At 39.0% G+C, this 20,177-nt stretch overlaps 1 protein-coding gene across 1 annotated transcript in view; it reads left to right on the top strand.

The window, feature by feature from the left end:
- The window catches only part of rtn4rl1a (reticulon 4 receptor-like 1a), a 104,749-nt gene extending 95,243 nt beyond the window's left edge, over window positions 1-9,506 (top strand). The window contains exons 2-3 of the mRNA XM_006808668.2: window positions 3,514-3,968; window positions 5,840-9,506. Coding sequence (XP_006808731.1) covers window positions 3,514-3,968; window positions 5,840-6,739 — 1,355 coding nt within the window. The 3' untranslated portion in view covers window positions 6,740-9,506. The remainder of the gene's footprint in view (window positions 1-3,513; window positions 3,969-5,839) is intronic.
- The last annotated feature ends 10,671 nt before the right edge of the window (window positions 9,507-20,177 follow it).

Genomic DNA, 20,177 nt, shown 5'->3' with positions numbered 1-20,177 from the left:
TTATCCGAACAAATAACGAGTGAAACCCGGAGCAGAGCAGCAGAATGATATGAGTTTCAGACCATAAGACAAGAGCTGAAGATGTAAAGAGCTGCAGACTGAGCTGGAAAGGTATGAATGGTAAATGACAGAGAGAGGCTGCAAGATAACCTTTAACTTTTCTATTTTTACAGAATTGTATTCAAATGTGTTTCTTATTTAGTTGTTGCCAGCTGTGAGGTCAGTTTTAAAATGCAGGTAGTGGCTGGTTCAATCTTTTAGATTGTGTTGTTTGTCGTAGTCTTTGTTTATTAGCATATTTGTAGGTTCCACGTAATTTACCTTTAAGATATGAACTGAAATGATCTAAATAATTTGTAAAATTAATAAAACCTCTAAACTTAATCCTAAATACTTTTGTTAACTATAATGTATATTAATGAAAATGAGTTAAAAATCAACAGGGTAGCTTGTAGCACATAGCCGCCCCTCCCTGAGCCTGGTTCTGCTGGAGGTTTCTTCCTGTTAAAAGGAATATTTTCCTTTCCACTGTCGCCAAAGCTTTTTGGGGGTTTTCTCTGTTTTCTTTGTTTTAATATAGGGTCTTTACCTTAAAACATAAAGGGCTTTGAGGCAACTACTGTTTGCATCTGACGACCTCAGAGCATTCACTGGGTTACAGACAGTGAGCAAGTAAGAGATGTAATTAGGAAGTAATAATACAGAATCGTGCAGTGTGTGGATAAAACTATGCTATCCTGTGCTTACATTTTAGAACATGTTGTTCTTTACAGAGCAGTGATGTCCTGGTCAGGATGACATCTGTCCATCACATCTGTCCATATCACTCACACATGCCAGTTAATAGCTATTAGATCACTGAGTACTGATCCTGAAACTCTTTTCAAAATAAGACAGTAAAAATTGGCACGAATCAATGTGTGACACTCTAGATGGCTTTTACTTTGAAAAGACAGGAATTCCTATTTCCCTGTCATTGGTTTGTATTTAGGGGGTTTAGGTGGAAGCATGACTTGTGTGGTTTAAATATAGGATATATTCAGTCATTCAGTCATATTCAGGTATATAAAGAAAGCTGTACAAACAAAATCTTAGCGAGTTTCTGGTTGTATATTAACACATCAGGGGTGGCTGTAGCTTCAGTCGGTGGTTGGTGATTCATTCCCTGGTTGCATCCCAAATATTCCTGGGCAAGATACTAACCCTAAATTGCCTTTTGATGCATCCATTGGAGAGTGAATGTGTGTGACTGATAGAAAGCACCTAAGTATAAAAATAAATGGGATAAGTGAATGGGTGAATGTGGCATACTGCATAAATTGCATAAATTGTAGAGTAAAAAGGTGCTTTATAAGAAACAGGACAGGACCTCATTAATCTCTAAATCCTGGTTATGGGCCTGCTAACACAAAAACATGTTTCTATTTTGGAGTGATTGTCTTTGTGTTATTTTCTTTCTATTCCATTCTTAATTTGTTCCCCCTCTATATTGTTAAATATTGTTCATTGGTTTTTTTATTGTTTTTATTGTCACATATACAAAAACTTAACAAGATGCACGAGACAAGGAAACACAAACAGGCCTAAATTTGGAAAAAGAAGAGATGAGGCAGAAACACAGGAAAGATGATTATTACAACTTGTACAACTAATACTAGAGATAATATACAAGTTATGAACCGAAATGCAATAAATCACAAAACAAAGAGAGCACAGTATTGCAAACCATCAGTTAGAAAGACATGAAGTAAAAACAGATTTCAAAAACTCAGAACTGCAAGAAATTAAACTCACTATAGCAGGTACACCGTCACCTCGACGTTGATGTGTTGTCTTTGCGTCGCATACAAATGACGTCACCGAACTTTTGGCCACGTTGTTATAACGACCACATGCAAATTAGATGATACTCAATTGTAATGGAAAAAAAAAACACACCCGAGTAGATTCTGGTTGGCTGATGGCTGCTCCTCCCTGAGCCCTTTCCTGTCTGAGGTTTCTTCTTGTTTAAAAAAGTGTGTTTACTTCCCATTGTCACCATATACCTGCTATTAAGGGGTCATGTGACTGTTGGAGTTTCTTTCTAATATTATAGGAACCATTCATTTAACTATTTAATCTATTTATTATTAATTTTCTTTCTTTCTTTCTTTCTTTCTTTCTTTCTTTCTTTCTTTCTTTCTTTCTTTCTTTCTTTCTTTCTTTCTTTCTTTATTGGTTTAATTTCAATACCCCTCTTAGCTCTCCCTTCTAATCATACAATCTGAGACTTAAGCTGGTGCAAAAACACAAGTTATGCACACACACACATTTCATTTCAAATAAAAGGAATCTTACTTGCTTGTGTCATCTTTGTCTGTATTGTATATGACTTGTCTAAATCAAATTTAAATGAATAATAATTATAATATTGTAGGGTCTTCAATCTGAAGTGCCTCAAACAGACTGTGGTTCTAAAGTTATGCTATATAAATAAAATTGACATTGAAAGGCAGACATATACACCGACACACCAAAAGTTACACACAGGTCAGCACCCGATGTTCGTGTTGTATCGTTCTCTTCATTTAGCAGTTATTCCCAAGATCTGCACCCTCATCTCTTCCTGCTTGACTTCATTTTTGTCTCCCCAGCCCTACAAACACATCAAACACTAGAATGATCCAGAGCGGGGAAAAAAGTCAAATAAATGTGAGTGAGATGAAGGGAATCTGAAAACAAAAAGTAATATCCACTTCACAGCCACACTGCAGATGATTCCCCTATTCATCCTCCACCTCTTCCCTCTCCCAATATCCTCCTTTCTTGGTTTCCTTTATTGTGGGAACGTATTACAGGTGTGGTGTGTGTTCACTTGTAAGCAGCAGCAACATCGATTTTCTGTCGCCTTTAGAGGATAACCAAAGGATATAACACTGCATGATGGGATGCTGTGTCTGTGTGTGTGTCCCATATTGTCAAGATTAGTGGAAGGAAGAGAAAAATATATATGTATTTACCTCACTGACAGCAATACTAGCGCACGATAAAAAACACCACACACTCTCCCCTCTTAACAAAATGCTTGCACACCTGAGCAGTATTTTTCCATGTTTTGCACATTGTATACAGAGCCTTTCTGAGGCTTCGGTAGAAAATGATCCTATGACTTTAAAATTGGGGGTTTGAACTAGTTTATTGTGTTTATTGTGAAGGTAGCAGTGGGTGTAGAAAAGGTTTGAGAGCAAACGGTTGAAAAATATGTAGGAAGAATGAGCTCACACAACCATACACAAGTATGTGTGTGTGTGTGTGCGCGAGAGAGAGATTTGTGTCAGCGTTGTAATTCGTCTGCACTGAACCATGCCTATTGTTGTCCTTGTAAACTGAGAGCAATGAGTGTTTCATTCAAGATGCGTCTGATAACAGAATCTCTGCCGTATGAATTCAATTAATAAAGCTTCTCTCTCTCTTTCTCTCTTTCCATCCTTCTCTTTTTTTCATCCCCATCCTCCTCTCCTCCTCCCCTCTCAGGTTACGGTGGGGTGGAGCTACTGTTGGTGTTGTGGGGCCTGGATCTCTCTTCACCCTGCCCTCGCCACTGTATCTGCTACACTTCACCAAGCACTGTCTCCTGCCAGGCCCACAACTTCCATGCTGTGCCTGAGGGCATCCCCGCTCAGAGCGAGCGCGTTTTCTTGCAAAACAACAAGATCCAGCGGCTACTTCGAGGGCATTTCTCGCCCACTACCACTATGCTGTGGCTTTACTCCAACAACATCTCCTATATACAACCATCCACCTTCCATGGCTTTGACCGCCTAGAGGAGCTTGATCTTGGGGACAACCGGCACCTGAAGGCCATTGCCTCGGACACCTTCCTGGGCCTTGGTCGGCTACATGCCCTTCATCTATACCACTGTGGCCTGATCACCCTCCCTCCTGGGATCTTTTCAGGCTTACATAATCTCCAGTATCTCTATCTACAGGTACACGGATAACAGCTGCCTTTTATCTCTATTGTGTACTGCATCTGCCACCACAATCGCATTATGGTTTAATCTGTCAATCAAGTTGGTTCAGCACTTACGCCCCATGAATTGGTCCCTGATCAAATAACTGAGTGTAATGAAAATACCACAAGCTTTCCCGAAACAACAATACACCTATAGTACAACTTCTGTGGCTAACCCCTGCAAGAGAACTATGTAATCCGAATCCATGCCTGAATATATGATTTCATTAATTACATAGTAGGTTTATGAAGAGAGAAGGATGATCTATTTATGTCACGATGGAAAAATTGTTAAGATTGGCAGTGAATGACAGTGGTGCATTTACTGCAAAGTATCTTTGAGCAAGATGCTGAACCCTCAGTGGCCCGCGATGCAGAGTGTGAGTATGTGAACAGTAAAGGTTAAAAGTGGTTTGGGATAGAAAAAGAGGAGTTCAGTGTCGTGTGGATAATTAAATGAAGCTTGTAGTAAGAAAGTTCTTTGAGTGCTTGAATTGAGTACAAAAGCGCTATGTAAGTGCCAGCCCATTTATCAAATATCTTTGGGTCTGTTAAGTGCAAATGTCAGATGTCTAGTAGTTTTGACTTGCTTGCTAGATGTTGTCAGTGAGCTATAGCAGTCTAACAGGTTTAGACATGAAAAAGACTGGTTTTTACCTATTTGTGTTCAAATAAAGAGTCTGTTTAGATTTTTACACTGCTCTGGAGAAAACTTATATACTATAATACTATGCTATAATTCATAACTTTATATGAAGGGGTTAGAAAATTCTGTTTTCAAATCATATTTTCGAAAGGACAGTTTATCGGCACTAAAAGTGTTCCTACAACACGCTTTACTTTCACAAAGGGAATAAATTCATGATAAAAGCCTCATCAGATCATGAGCTTCATTCTCAATGTTGACAGAGAGAAAATTGTTGTTACTATGGGCAATTTTTTTGAAGCTGAAATTACACAGCTGACTGTGTGACAGCTGACTGTGCGTGTGAGTGTTTTTCTCCTTAATGGATATGTTTTATTTGATTTATGTTTTTGTTATATTGAGAGTTAACAGCTCATAGCCTTTTTTCTTACTTTCTTACAGTACTTACTGTTTGTAGATTTTAAGTGCTGTAACTGTTGCAATTTGAATTATGGCTAATTGGGTATTTACTCAGTTATTATTTTAATAAATGAAAATGTTTTTCTTTTCTTTTTTCACTGAACTGAAAATTTAAGGAACCATGAGTGAGTTAAAACTGTCCAAAGGTTCATTATGAGTAAATGTTTTTTTCATTGTTTCAACCCTACTTAGTAGCTGAGGCAACAGCTACAGACTGACATGTTTGGAAGCATTTTTACGTTACGTGTTTGTTTGTTTGCTTTCAAAGAAACCCCAAAGGGAAAAAAATAGAGAGAAATCAGTTGGTAGAATGAGAGTAGATTACTCCTTATTATTTATTTGATATAGTAATCACCAAACTTAGTCAAAAACTCAAAACATAGTTTTTAATTCAAAGGGTCCACTTTTGAGCCCCTTAATCCACTTTATTTAGCCAGTGCAAATTAGACATCCGGCCAACCACCCAGTTCAGTTAGTTTATGCATGTGTTCTCTATAACACATACACACTCACACACACACACACACACACACACACACACACACACACACACACACAACAAACACACATGTATAGTTTATTTAATGATTAAAATTAACATATTATCTGTATAAAACAAACAGAAAAATGCAAATGCAATGGATTACTCATACTCAAGTAATAAAAACTATGCTTGATGTCTTGCAACCCATTTTAAGCTTCTCTTTTTATCTTTCCTTTTTATTCCCACATCCTGGCAGGATAACCAGTTAGAATTCCTAGAGGATGATTTGTTCATCGACCTTCTGAACCTCAGTCATCTCTTCCTACATGGCAATCGTCTATGGAGTCTTCGCCAGAACACTTTTCGAGGTCTAGGAGTCTTAGACCGGCTCCTTCTCCACCAGAATCGAATCCAGTGGGTTGATCGTCAGGCCTTCCATGACCTTCGGCGTCTCACTACTTTGTACCTGTTTAATAACTCCCTCACTGAGCTGTCTGGTGCCACCCTGACTCTTCTGCCGGCCCTGGAGTACCTGCGACTCAACGACAACCCCTGGGAGTGTGACTGCAAGGCCCTGTCACTTTGGGATTGGCTGCGGAGGTTCAGAGGCTCCACCTCCTCTCTGATGTGTGTTTCGCCGCCTGAGCTGGCGGGGAGGGACCTGAAAACGCTCAAGAAAGAGGAGCTGCCCAGTTGCATATCAGGCGAGAGTCATGCGCATGGCGCCCCAGGTAGAGAGATTGAGCACGGGGAGTCTTTAAACCACCTGAATCGTCACAGAAACCATCACAACCACCATCAGCGGCCATACTTGCCCCACGGGGACCAGTACAGCTTGCCTTCACCCTCACCCCTACCACGGCCACCTAAAGGAGGCCGCCGAAACTGCACTCGCCGTGGCCGCAAGGCAAAAGGGGGGCTCAATGAGGTGCAGGTACTTCAGGAGGGGGGTGAAAAAGACTACACTCCAGATGGTGATAAATATGACCTGTCTGCCACAACAAGGAGGAAGAACAAGTGCATCCCCAGAACTTCCGTTGGCCCACCAATTGGGGTCCAGAGAGCTAATAACAAAGCAGGGTCACATCATGCAGGTTTAGTTTCGTGTTTGTCATCAGCTCTGCTGCTGTCACTCTACTTTGTGATCCTACGTTGAGACAGGAAACGGACACTGTTGTGCTGGTGATGCAACCATATGATTCATTCTCCTGAACCACCTTGTTCTGGCTCTTTAAATGAGGCATGTGCACATAAATGTGAGTGTAAATGACTGTGTACAAAGGACATCACTGAAAATCCCTGTGGTATTAATGCAGGGGTCATTCTGAGTCATAATCAATACATGTTAGTCAGGGAAAACTATTTTGCCCATTTGCTTTGATGATGTCACCAAGGGAAGCAACAGGAAAACTTTTGTGTCTCTGGCATCAACTGCTTCACTGAATTTATGTACAGCCACATAAAATAACAAGCCAATAATTCAACAACAGGAACACACAGTAAGTATCAAAACAGTTCATGGCTCGGTCTCTGCGTTTAGCCCCTGTGACACGATAGCGCTCTCAACCGCAACCTCCATCTGTCAGTCAAGCCGAGAGGAAGACATACTCATTTGTAGCTGTCACCGTACTCACTCAGCAGCACCTTAAGATCAAGAAAGAAAATACCGCTTACCCAAGTGGCAGGAAAATGAGTCATTGTGAAACGTTTTAGCAGTAATAGCTATAACCATTATATACCTGCAAATAAAGTGGTTTTCTTTCACGTATCAGGACAAGTTTAATGTAAATCTGTATGCTTAACTTTTAACTTTTTAGTCTAAATTCTGAAAGTACCACAGAAATTGTCACTCAACTATTCGCCATTCAGGTCTTCAAACTGTTGAAAACTATAATCTGTCCGTGCCCTCACATCGAAACTTCAAAAAGCCATTCAGAACTAACCAATCGTTTGAGGAGCCAGCTGGTCACAGTCAGTGTAAATGAATGGGAACGAGTGACTGAAATAAATTATGATTTTTTGTATTAATGTTTGTATGTATATGTGTGTGTGTGTGTGTGTCCTCTAAAAAAAGAAATTAAAAAACGCTAAAGCCATGCGGGTAGAATGAAGTTAGAAAGCAAGAGTGCCTATTGAGAGCCAGTTTCCAATATGGGCAAAACTTTGGAATTTCATTCAGCCTTTGACCTCTGTGGCTACAAAACAGAGGCTCAGCTCATGCAGGTCAAGGAAAAGCTGAGGCCTGAGCCAGACTCACAATTCCAAGAAACAGATATGCACTTTCCTCTTTCATACCACAGAGGCTATAAATACATCTTCTAAAGAGAGATGATCCAATCCAAATATTCTTCGGAAGCTTTCAATCAGATGATGATCACCACAAGTCACGAAATCTTCTGCAAAGATCCAATCGTTCATCAAAAGGAGAGCAGAGAATTAGCTCAAAATCTGTGATGATCACCGGACGACTGACAAACTCCTGGTTTACTTTCTTTGTTTAGTGTGCTCCGAAACAGACGGACTCATCGATGTGCAAGCCCTGACTGGAGACTTGGATTTTAATGCTGCTACGTTTGAGGAGAGAGAATCCCATTGGCCTTTTGTTGGCTCGGGACTCCTCTTCAAGAAATTAAAAAAAGCACAGAAAGAACTGTGTGACATGGCGCCCTTTGAGAGGTTCAAGCACACACCTCTAACCCTCCCAAAATAGCTCAATCTATCACCTTCACAGCCTTCCTGTCCCACTATAAACTCCCCATGAGTCCAGGGTTTTTCGAATCACAAACAGAGCACCACAGATAATGCCGAGACTTTGACTCAGTCATTCAGCCAAAGTGCTCAATGACAAAACCTGTACAGATACTCATGGGCCACCCGGGTACCTTGGCAAGCCAGTAATGCTAAAGATTTCTTTGTTTCTTTTACAATTACAAAGTTATGAATCTTATTTTGAAAAAGAAAAATACCCTTTTATGCAAAAGATGAACTATAAGCTTTAAAAAAAACAAGCTAAATAATTGACACGCTAACAAAAAGCACAAAGAATAATGAGTTTAGTTTTGCTGGCATCCTAAAAATACCTGGTTTTGATGGGAATTCATGAGCAGGGCCCGCATTTGTACCCTGCTTGGGTGTGTTTCCCGCTGAGCCCCGCCTTTTCATGTCTCTCTATCTAGATGTCGGGAAGCCTGTCACTTGAGTCATTCTCCTGACATGTAGGATTTAGAAATCCCTACTGGTGAACTTGTTTGTGCTGCTGTTAACCCAGAGGTGATGTAAATTGTGTCTGTTTATTCCTGTGAGGATGACTTTTATATATATATTAAAAAAAAGAGAAAAAAAAGTGGATAAACTGATTCTCTGATGTGTCTCGGTAGTTCCCTCAAAAAAAAAGAGAGAGACTAAAAACAGGGAGCTTGAGGCTGGAACTTTTATTATTATTTTTTAAATATGATTTTTATCATTATATCATTTTCCCTTTCAGTCTTTTTTTTCTTTCCTGTTTTGTTTTCGCTGACTCACTGAAGATAAACGGTACACTGCACTGCTCCACCCCCAACCCCTCCCCTTACCGCTCCTCCTGCTTTCCTATTCATCCCCTTTTTTCCCTCCCCTCCCCTCCCCTTCTCCTCACCCCTCCAGAACTTGCATCCTTTCTCTCTCCTTGTCTGTCTGTCTATTCTCTTTTCCTTCTCCTCCTTCTCTGCTCTTTTCCTTGCTACTCCCAACACACACACACACACACACACACACACACACACACACACACACACACACACACACACACACACACACACACACAGCTCTATCTCTAAACTCTTTTCCTTTACTCTCTTCCTTTGTGCAACCCAAATGTTTTGTATGTGGTTATCAAACAATGCCAGACTCAAAAGCTGTTTATAAATAACATTAAACAGAAAGTGTCCTCAAATGGCTGAGGTGGTCTTGTGTTTGTTTGCCTCCCTTTTGTCAGCGCATATGCGCATCTGTCTGTGTGTGGCTAATAGACATACGTCTAAAATGAGCCCTGGGGCTGAATGATAAGCGAGTGAAAGGAGAGGAAAATGGTTAAAAAGTTTTTTTTTAAAAAGAAAAAAGAAAGCTAATGAATAAGTATGCACATCATCTACTGCTCGGAGAGAAACACTCACATTTAGCCAGGATATATTTTGGCCTCCTTCGTGTCCTAGTTTCACTCACTACGCTGCAGCCTCATATTAAATATGTATCAGAGTGAGTGTAAGCACATGCGCGCGCACAAACTGTCAAATACACTCACCTGTCGAGCTCTATTAGCTGCGAGGGTGCCAGTGAGTTGTCTTGCGTCGGGTCAAGGCAAGGTCAGCTAGAGCGTTGGCATGTGCTGTGCCTGCTTTAAATGTGTTCATGCTCATGCGTGTGTCCACATGTGAATTGCTGTATTGATGCAGGCGTGTGTGTTTGTGCTCTAAATATGCATGCTCACCGCTGTACCTTGTATGCACACTGGCTCAGATCTAGCCTGACAGCCGGCTAGGGCAGAGAGAGGTGTGCCTCTGAGAGACAATATCACTGCTCCGTTTGTAAAACAAAGCTGACAATTGGGAGAGAGAGAGAGTGATTAGACACAAGGATTTAAGGCAGAAGGGTGGATGTCCATGAAGTAGTTATCAGCGCCAGACAGACCAGCGGCCAGGGGACAGGAAGTCAGCATAACACAGGTGGCTCCAGCATCAGCGGCTGCTGGTGTACAGTCGGTCGCTGCGTGAGTCCCAAATGAAGCCTGGGTTGCAGCTTACATGTGTTCATTCATGTAGAGGTACTACTCAAAACCACTAGAAGCCAGTATTTAAATTAAGCAGAAAGGTTCTGCATCAGTGAGTTCGGGGAGATTTATGAAATATGAATCTGTTTCTAAAATTGAAGTCACATGGTTCAAAGGGTATTAATTATAAAGGTAGTTGAAGTAAAAGGTTTATGAGCACAATAAAGAATGGCCAGTGAAACTGCAGGAGGTGAGACGTATGGAAGATGCGAAGGAAAGAAGACTGAATACTAATTTCAGATGATGAAAAAAGATATTAGACTAAGATAAGGTGAGAAAATATAAAGTGCGTTTTTTCTAATGACGTAAATTTTAAAAAGTTAGCCTCATCACAACTCACACCTGATTACGTCAAAGCCTATTGAATTAAGAAATCCCTCAACACATCGTCCAAACGATCTAAAATAACTCAGGAACAGCTGAGAAACAACATCATTAGTCTAGAAAGGGTTACAAAGCCATTTCTAAGGCCTTGAGTGAACCCAGCCTGGTGAACCACAGTGAGAGTAATTATCCACAAATGGAGAAAACTTGGGACAGTGGTGAACCTTCCCAGGAGAGGCCAAAACTATTCCAGAAGAGCATCAGTTGAGGTCAGAGTTGATAATTCAACAGTAAGAGAATGGGAGAGGGGCATTTTCACATTAGATAAAGAATTTCTTGATGATTGGTACTCGGATTACACCAGGAAGTCTACCTCTGAATACCTCAAAAAATAAATTCACCTGAGATGTTTTGGCTTGACCTTAAACAGGCCATTCATACGTGAAAATCCTCCACTGTGGCTGAATTAAAACAATTCTGCAAAGAACAGTGAGCCAAAATTCCTCCTCAGTGATGTGAAAGACTCCTCCAGTCAATGCAAATGCTGGTATTGTAGTTCTTACTGCCAGTTATTAGATTTAGGAAGGAAATCACTTTTCCACACAGGTCCAGGCAGGTTCAGATTACGTCTTTTTCTCCATTGAATGACTGAAATGATTGAATGAATTAAAAACGGCGTTTTGTATTTATTCAGCTTATCTTTGACTAATATTAAAATTTGTTTGATGATCTGAAATACGTCATTGTGACATATATGCAAAATAATTTCTCAGCACTACATAACAAACAAGAACATGATGAATTAATAAAAATGACAAAGTTGGCAAATGTCAAAGTTAGGAATCTCTGAACAAACAGGAAAATTTGGGTAGAAATTAGAGATTTTAATAAGTACATATGGAAAAATAAAACAAGAAAGGTAAAAGTGAGGAAGAGAAGTGTGATAAATAATAGGAAGGAAAGTGTAGGAAGAGTTTGGAGAAGAGAGAGAAGAAAAAAAGCAATCAACAGACATAACAGATGCTGTTAAAGTCAATCAGAGGAATGAAAGGAGGAAATTAAAGAAGAGAAGGATGCATGGGGGAAAAAGAGAAAACGTTCAGAGACAGATGTATGCAAGCTTCATGATCAAACAGTAGAACAGCTCATCCACTAGTTCAGTCCCTAAGCTGAGGATCTAAAATAGCCGCATGTGAATATTTATATATATTCCATCGGCAAAGAGGCCAGGCAAAATTGATTTCTCTGTGTGAATCCCCAAAGAGTTGAGACTCAGCAAAAGAAAAGCAGCAAAGAGCAAGGGAGAGTAAAGCGAAAGAAATAAAGCTATTCTAGAAAGAACAGAGGCAGATTTTTGTGAAATGAGTCGAAAACGAAGAAATGAGAGACACCTTCGGCTAAACGCAAGTGTACAACTGCACCGCACTGATACAAATGTTCGTCTCGCATACAATCTATACCAGTAAGACTGCAAGAATATAATTCACACTATCTTACTTGATTTTCATTCCCATCACCATCCGAGTGCATTGCATCTCTCGCGCACCAGCTCACATGCCTTACAGTTGCTGGCTGTAAGCACCATTTAACACCAGCCATCTTTCCATGGCCATAACCATCAAGCTACATTACTCTCATTATCGGCAAATATATGGTTCTAATTAGAGAGAAGGTCAAAGTATTGAACCGTGACTGAGCTAGTGGAAACTGTGAGCTTGTACATTTCTAGATGTGAAACTTTTTCAAAAGTTTCAAGTTTGAAGTTAACACTTGCATGACACTTACTTGCTGATGGCCAGTGTAATCCTCCTGTACTGGATTGCTTCTTTATGAAGTGCGTCTACATATTATTGCCACTTGAAAAGCCTTAATGTCATAAAAAGGCAATAAAAGTTCATGTGCATATGAAAAATCAGCAAGACTCACACACAGTTTGAGGCGTTTTCAGCCTTTTAGCAGCAGAGACTTACACAAGGAAACGTGAGAAATGACATTTGAAAATGCAGCTGAAGTTTTCATTACCTCTTGTAAATGTGTTATAAATCAAACATATGTCAGAGTGATTTCCTAAATTTTAGAGTCTTGCTGCAGTTTTATTAAATGTTTCATCATCCTGGATTTATGTTATAAATAAGTAAAATCTGTATCTGTGCCATAACGTGGCAGCATATGCACTCGCAGAAACAATATTAATGTTATCTCCATTTTTAATGCACTGTTCTTTTTTTTACCAAGCAATCTGGAAACTGAGGTCAAAATTAATTGAAACACATCGGAAAGGAAGTGACAGTAGGCAGGCGTTTTTGTCACCATGCTAGTTCCCATCTGAGAAATTAATTTCACTGACAAAGCATGGCTGCACAAGAGTATAGCTTAGAAATTATTTGTGGGTATGAATAATAAATGCTGTGGAGAGCAAAACAATCCAAGAGTTGGGCAAAATGTGTTTTGGATACCTTAACTAGAGCCTGTAGCTACAGCCCGGTGAGACCCACTTCAGCACATTGTATGTATGTAGGTATCCTAATATGCTGTCACTTAAAGTTCGCCACAATTGGTATCTCAGTGTGCAACAGTGTGAAAGAATATCTGAGAACTTGTAATATGTAACATAATACAAGTTCTCAGATATTCTTACATTTTTGAGTGCTTTTTAAGCGAAGCTTATGCATTCCTTGGTGTTTAGCCTGCTGGTCAAACTTAAATCTGTCATCATCACTCTGGCCCAATCAGCTTTCTTGCTCGCCTTCAGCCTCTGTCTCACCTGCTTTAAATTGCACTGCTCTTCTGTCATTTTGCCTTTCAGACTTTCATTTATGTGAAACACCTCCACCTCATCTCCACTTCCTTCTGTGCCACCACTATTTTTCCTACATTATAGGCTCCAATCAGAGTCTAATCGTAAAAATAGTTTAATGTTTAGTTCTTTTCAATGATCTCTCATTATTAAAAGGTTATTTTTGTTAAGGAGAGGCTGTGTTGTGTTGGCAGACAAAGAATAAACTTAAAAGCAGCTTTATAGTTGAACACTCATTGAATACAAAACAAAACAAGACCTAATATTTCACAACAAGAATCTTCCAGGAAAAAAAAAACACACTATGAAGAAGGCAGAACAAAGACAGAGACCAAAAGGAGACAGACAATAAATACAAACCCATGATAATAAGCAGATTTGAAACAGGTGGGAATGCAGCCATGAAACACAAGAGACTAAAGACTACCAAAGTAAAACAGGAAGTGAGATAAGACAGACTAACAGCATACAAATTTTCACATAAGTAAAAACCAGAAGAAAAGGCCGAGTGAACAGAACAGGAACACAAGAGGAGATCAACCTAAGGATGTCAGAGACAAAGAAAAAATAATGAACAAGAAATAGGAGTTAAAACTAACCAATACACACAACAGAAGTATAAAACAAAAATAACCAAAGATTCAAAATCAGAAAAACTCCAAAGATCCCAAAACTCAAAACGACCATGAAAGCTCGACTAATTATTTAAATATTTCAGTGTGGACCAAAGCAGTTGGCTGAGTGACAAAGTGATAGACTGACATTGCCATCCTCCAGCAATGCCACTACTCTAAGTAAACATGTGGCTGAATGTCAGTCTTTCTCAATGTCCTAATGTCAAAGTCCTGTGTTGTTTGGATCATTAAATGCTAGTTTGTCAGGTGCTTTCTATTTGATTCTGTTTGCTAATAGTGTACACTTTTTCATCCTCATCTGTGTTCTTTAGCATTTTGAACCTTTTGCTATTAGTTACAGTTTTGTTTGTATTAAAGCTAAAATGTTCCCTCGGGGTCTCCTGTGTTAAGTTTATTCCTGTGTCTGTGCTTCTGCGTTTAGTTATTAACTGTCGTTTCCTGTTTTGTTTTGGTAGTTATTTGTCTCCTGTGTTTTGCGTTTAATTTTACTTCCCCTCCCAGCTCATTGTCTTTGATTACATTACCTGTGTCTCCTTACTTTCCTCTGTCCAATTCCCTGATTACCCTTTGGTGTATAAATAGTGCTGTCTTCCCCTCAGTCTTAATTTGGGTCTGTTACCCTTACTTATGTGTTCCCTGCCTGGATACGGTTTTGTGCTGTCATTTGGGTTTTTGTGTTGGCTTTTCCACTGGTTGAATTAAAGGTGTATTTTCAGTTCGTCCAGTTTGCCTCAGGAGCCTGCATTTGGATCCCTTAGCTGGCAGTTTATGGCACTTAAATTGTTTGGGTAAATATTTGTGTTCAACATATGTAAACAGGGTCAGCCAGAGCATAGGGACTGGATGGGAGCCAACTTGAATGCAATGGAGAGGTGGGTGTCCACGAAACAGAAATTATTACACAGTGGGAAACCGGGCAATTTAGATGTAAAATGTAGAGACACTCATAATTAACAGATTTATGCAGTTGGCATATTTACAGGCTACACAACAAATTCCAGGATGAACAAAATGTACATTAAACCTTGTTAAAAACCAGTGTGTATAATTGTGCACATACAGCATACTGAGAAATGTGGACACATTTACAAAAGTGTACGTAATACATCGCTAAGACAATATAGTAAGCAATGCAGGAGAAATGTTTTTATCAAGGTGCACAAGCTGTGTAGTGCACCCACAATGCATTAGGACAGCTAGAGTTGGCCACTGTGACTGCATAATTTTCTCAAAGTTTTTGTTTTGCAATTTTCAGATTACATCATTCTTAAAAGACAACTGCATAGGTTTAATGGCCTGTTGTTAGTTCCACAGAGATGTGATTGGTACTTCTGTCCATCCTCTCCAGAATCACTGGGTTGGCTCGGTGTTCTTCACTTCTTAACCTCTATTGCTCCAGATGTTGTGTGGCTATTAAAGACATTTAGTTATTGCAAATGTGGGAAGTTGACTCTTTATTACTGTTTCATTTTTGCACTGATCATCACCTGCACACATGTATATATTAATCTGCTTAGCACTTTTAATTCTTATTTTTATGTTTATTTAAGTTTTGTCTTACAGTATGTTTTGCACTAAGTACTGCAGCAATTTCCTATGTTGTAAACCTGCTCAACATTTGGCAATAAAACCCTTTCTGATTCTGGTTCTGATTCTAATCTATATGGCTCGATTTTACTTATAGTTGCAAATGTATGTCAGGGCCCATAGCCCTAACATGCGCTCATCTCCTACCCATGGAAAGTACTTTTCAATGTGAAGCCATGTCACTTTCTTAGTTTTTCCTGGAAGTTAGGGAAAATTCTTCAACTCTACTTTTTCCAACAAAAAAAAAAGTTAGGAACATCACCAAGACCTCTGTTACTAATGTGGCCCTATGTATTATTTCTGAGGGCTCTGCTGTACTGGGTGGTTTGAAACCACTTCTGGTGGAGACAGCATGTCACTTTTAGTCCTCTACCTGTCATCTAGATGCTGTCCCAAATTAATTCCTATGCCACAAGTCCTTCTAAATGATTAATTATTTGCCTTTCTTTGGCAGTGAGCCATTCTCTTTTTAGTCCCAGACACTTGGGATTACCCCCTACATTGATAAAAGCTTGTCTTGGGTTTTGATCTCATCACAGTGTCCTGGCTTCTGAATTCACATCCCTTTCAAACCACCACACTTGGCTTTTGCAGTTTGGGGACATTTTACCATCGAGAGTATTTCTTATATTCTCTCGGTAAGCCGGAAGGTGAAAGGCTCGACTATCTCAACTGCTTGTGGTTACCAGAATTCTTTTAAGAGTTGTTACTTATCAATTTATGAACCTGCAAATCTAACCATTCGTGTGAACTATGCGACTCATTCTGGGTGAGTCTGAACTAAGAATTTGAGTTTTCACAATCATTTTTTTTTTCAAGGTCACCCATGTATTGAGCTAAATACTCGCAGTTAGTTTACTTACTTTGAAAGATTCTATTTTAGACATACTTTCTTACTTTTGATCAGTAAAAGACCTTTTCTTTTTAAGCTGTGGCATTTCAAATGTACAATACACATGAAGATCTACAGAGCTGAGACTTTGCAAGACTTTATCTTTTTCAGTAACCTCACAGTCTCAGCAGCGATGATAAACTTCCTCCAAAATTAGATACAGAGCCCAACACAAGCTATATACATGTGTCTATCCACCAACACGGAAACTCCAAGCAGTGCAGGGAACTGATGTTTAGTGAACTGATACAGATAAGGCATAACCCAGCAAGTCACCTGAAATAAAGCATCAGTCTAAGCCACCTTTGATGCACATAAATGTATCCTTCACTTCATATGAGAACACTATCACTGTCACTCTGATAATTTGATCAGACAGGGATAACAACCAGATGCCTGGATATACTGTAATGTTAGGCATAGAATCATACATAATGCTCACAATGAGCATTAAGATCTAATTATGACACAGTAAACAGCAAAGACAGAGAAAAACATTTTGTTCAAATCATTTACATGAATAGAAAAAACACATAGTATTCCCATATAGTTTGGGAGCATCTGTGTCATCTCCAACACCAGTTCCCTTTTCTAGCCTTTAAAGTTTATCAATCATTTTTCATTTCAGCAAAGGGGTGAGTGATCTCTCTGTAACTCAATAGTCACTTTGTGCAACCTCAGTTTTGAGAGACTGCAGAGAGAGACAATCTGCAGATTTGCACCATGTGCACGCCACCGTTACTGACACGCCTGCAAGAACGGCACTTCCGCTTGTATTTTGGGTTAAAAGGTGTTGCTTTGACTTTGTGGAATAAACGGAAAAGGTGTTTATTTCAATTCCTATCAAACAAGCTAATTCACTGACAGTGAACTTCTCAAAACTCAAAGCTGAGACTTTACTGCGGCACCACAGATCAATACAGGGCCACATGGCACAGTGACAGGGGTCAGCAACACCAATAAATGAGGCGGATAAAGACAAATAAAAATGAAAGTTCTGCTTTATATGTCTAAATAGGGGGATTTATTTTGACAGGCATGAACCAATAATCACCTAAACTGGCCGCAGACACTGTCTCTGACCCTAAGAGATACAGATTTTGATTTTAAAGCTGTTCACACATTCACCTAACAAATCTCTTTGGCGAGGCAATCCTTCTCAATGCATAGCAATCTACCAAATCAGACTACCCGCTAGTAGTTTGATTTGATAGGGGTTGCCACAGCTACCTAGTTTGGTAACCCCTTGTGAATGAGGGAGCAGCCAAAAGTAGTTTATTTTTGGATTAGTGAAGACTTCCTAGATCCAGACTTAAAAGCAGAGGTGATAGAGCCTTTTTAGTGGTGGCTCCTAATCTTTGGAATAACCTACATTTTCACAAAAGAGATGCAGATTATCTAAATCATTTTAAAACACTGTTAAACACCTATTCATTTTCACTTGCTTTTAGTTTTAGTTGAGCAGGGTACCCTGCCCTTTGTTATTCAAACATAGTGTTATTCATTTTTCTTTCATTAGATGATTTATAATGTATGTTTATTGTTGATTTAGTGATTGCTATGTATAGTCTATCTTTTGTGTAACATATCACTTTGGTCATCTTAGGTTGTTTAAGATTTGCTATAGAAATACATTTTGACTTGACTTGACTTACACTGGCAAATGTAATTCTGGAGGTGATTCTGAACAACCTCAAACGCAATTTGTGGCTTTTCTGTAACAGTAGTTTTTGTAACTTAAAGGCCAGCATGCAGTTTTGTTAAATAAACTGACAAATATTCTCTGTGCTCTGCTTCCAGCCAAAGCACTTTACAATTGACCCTTCACTCACCTCTACTCACACAAAACACCCCTTGGAGGTAAGCTACCACACAATACACTAACTAGTCATCAAGAGCTATTAGATTTCAGTGTGTTGGTCATGAATATCTGGGGCAAGGAATCCATCTGCCAAACCTTCGATTAGTCCATGATGAATGTATAGAGCTGTACAATGCAATTTTGGGCCACGAAACACAGTTTCAAAAGCAGAGGATTCTTGTCACTGTACAGTGAATGAATTATTACATGCCTAGTGCCTGATAACAGCAGTGCAGAACAGTGGACCCGCAGACTGAGAAAAGTTAACATGACCAAGATGAGGTATAGCACTTACAACGACATGATTGCATTGCTAGTGGGATAGCTCCCATGCTATATAGAGCAGAGTTTGGCACCAACAACAGAGAAAGACTAAATAGTAGACAGTGTCCATTTTCTGGTCTATGTTTTCTCATTTCAAAATCCACCTGCTGCAAAAAAAAAATACTCCAATACCACTAGAACAGAAACAACCATAGTGACAGTTTCTGTGTAAAAAGAAAAAAAAAGAAATCCTGGCAAAAAGTTAACTGGTTAAAAAAAAATTTCACATCCCAAAAATCGAACTCTCGAAATTATGCAGAGCAGCAGAGCTGTCACTGCATTTATTTATTAATATGATCATCATGGACCTCAGTTTATCATCACTGTCATTAGGTTGACAAATACAATATGTTGTATTATATGCTTTCAATAAAATGCCATAAAATTAATAATGTGATTAACATTAAAAACACATGGTTAACGGGTTTGTTAATGTTTTTCGAGTTTTCTGTTTCTCTCCTCACTTTGCATCAGTAGAACCACTGACATTATTATATTTCCAAGTTGACATAGTAAACCTGATCACAAGCAGTTTCTTGGCTATTTACTTAGACAAATGTTTTGAAAAGTATTATCATTGATTTGGAGTTGTGTTTTTGACCATCTGGTGGGCGTAACCTAAGCCCTGTACTCACTCTCCTTTACTTCTATTTTTGGTCTCTACATCTGCCAAGTGCTCCATGTGTTCAGTGGTTAGTTACTCTGCTGTGTGTTGTTCATCAGGTAAAAGTGGGGATTTTTAAGCTAAAATATTTGATGGCTATAAAAATAGTTCAGTGAGAGCCAAGAGAGTGACTCAAAACAATAAAAGGACAGATAGACAGCTAAACAATGAAGTGAGACTCGTTATCAAGCCCCATATTTCATTCCTTTAACACTATCACATTTGACACTTTTATTTGTTATAGTATTATTACAAATGTACTATAGCTGGCTTAAGTGAAAGCAGGAGCACCATTAAGTAAAGAAATGGACATTAGGAATTATGTAACATTTTACCCAAGTAATTGTGCAAGAGAGCTATTAGTATTAAAAGTGTCAGTACATTAAAATGAATTCAAACATTACTGCATATTGCTCTGTAATGCAGGGAAATATATTTTCAAGATTTTATTGATTTAAATGCCATTAGGAAGTCTGCCTATAGGTCTGGTTCTATATTATTTCACCTATTGCCAATCCATCCAAATGTTCATCAACACATAAAAAACAATGACATTTTATAGTTGGTGGTGATGGAGCAGGTTTTAACAGCTGTACATGTTGCTGGTGATTATAGTTTTTCTTTTCAGTTTTTAAAATAATAATAATAAACTATAGTTGAGACATAAAGATAGTGGAGCAAAAAGAACAGTATAGGCTCTGAACTA

The sequence above is a fragment of the Neolamprologus brichardi genome, chromosome 10, assembly GCF_056152115.1.
Source record: "Neolamprologus brichardi isolate AB-2024 chromosome 10, ASM5615211v1, whole genome shotgun sequence".
Classification (NCBI taxonomy): Eukaryota; Metazoa; Chordata; class Actinopteri; order Cichliformes; family Cichlidae; genus Neolamprologus; species Neolamprologus brichardi.
The sequence above is the reverse complement of the archived record's forward strand: the minus strand, read 5'-3'. Positions and strand labels throughout refer to the sequence as shown.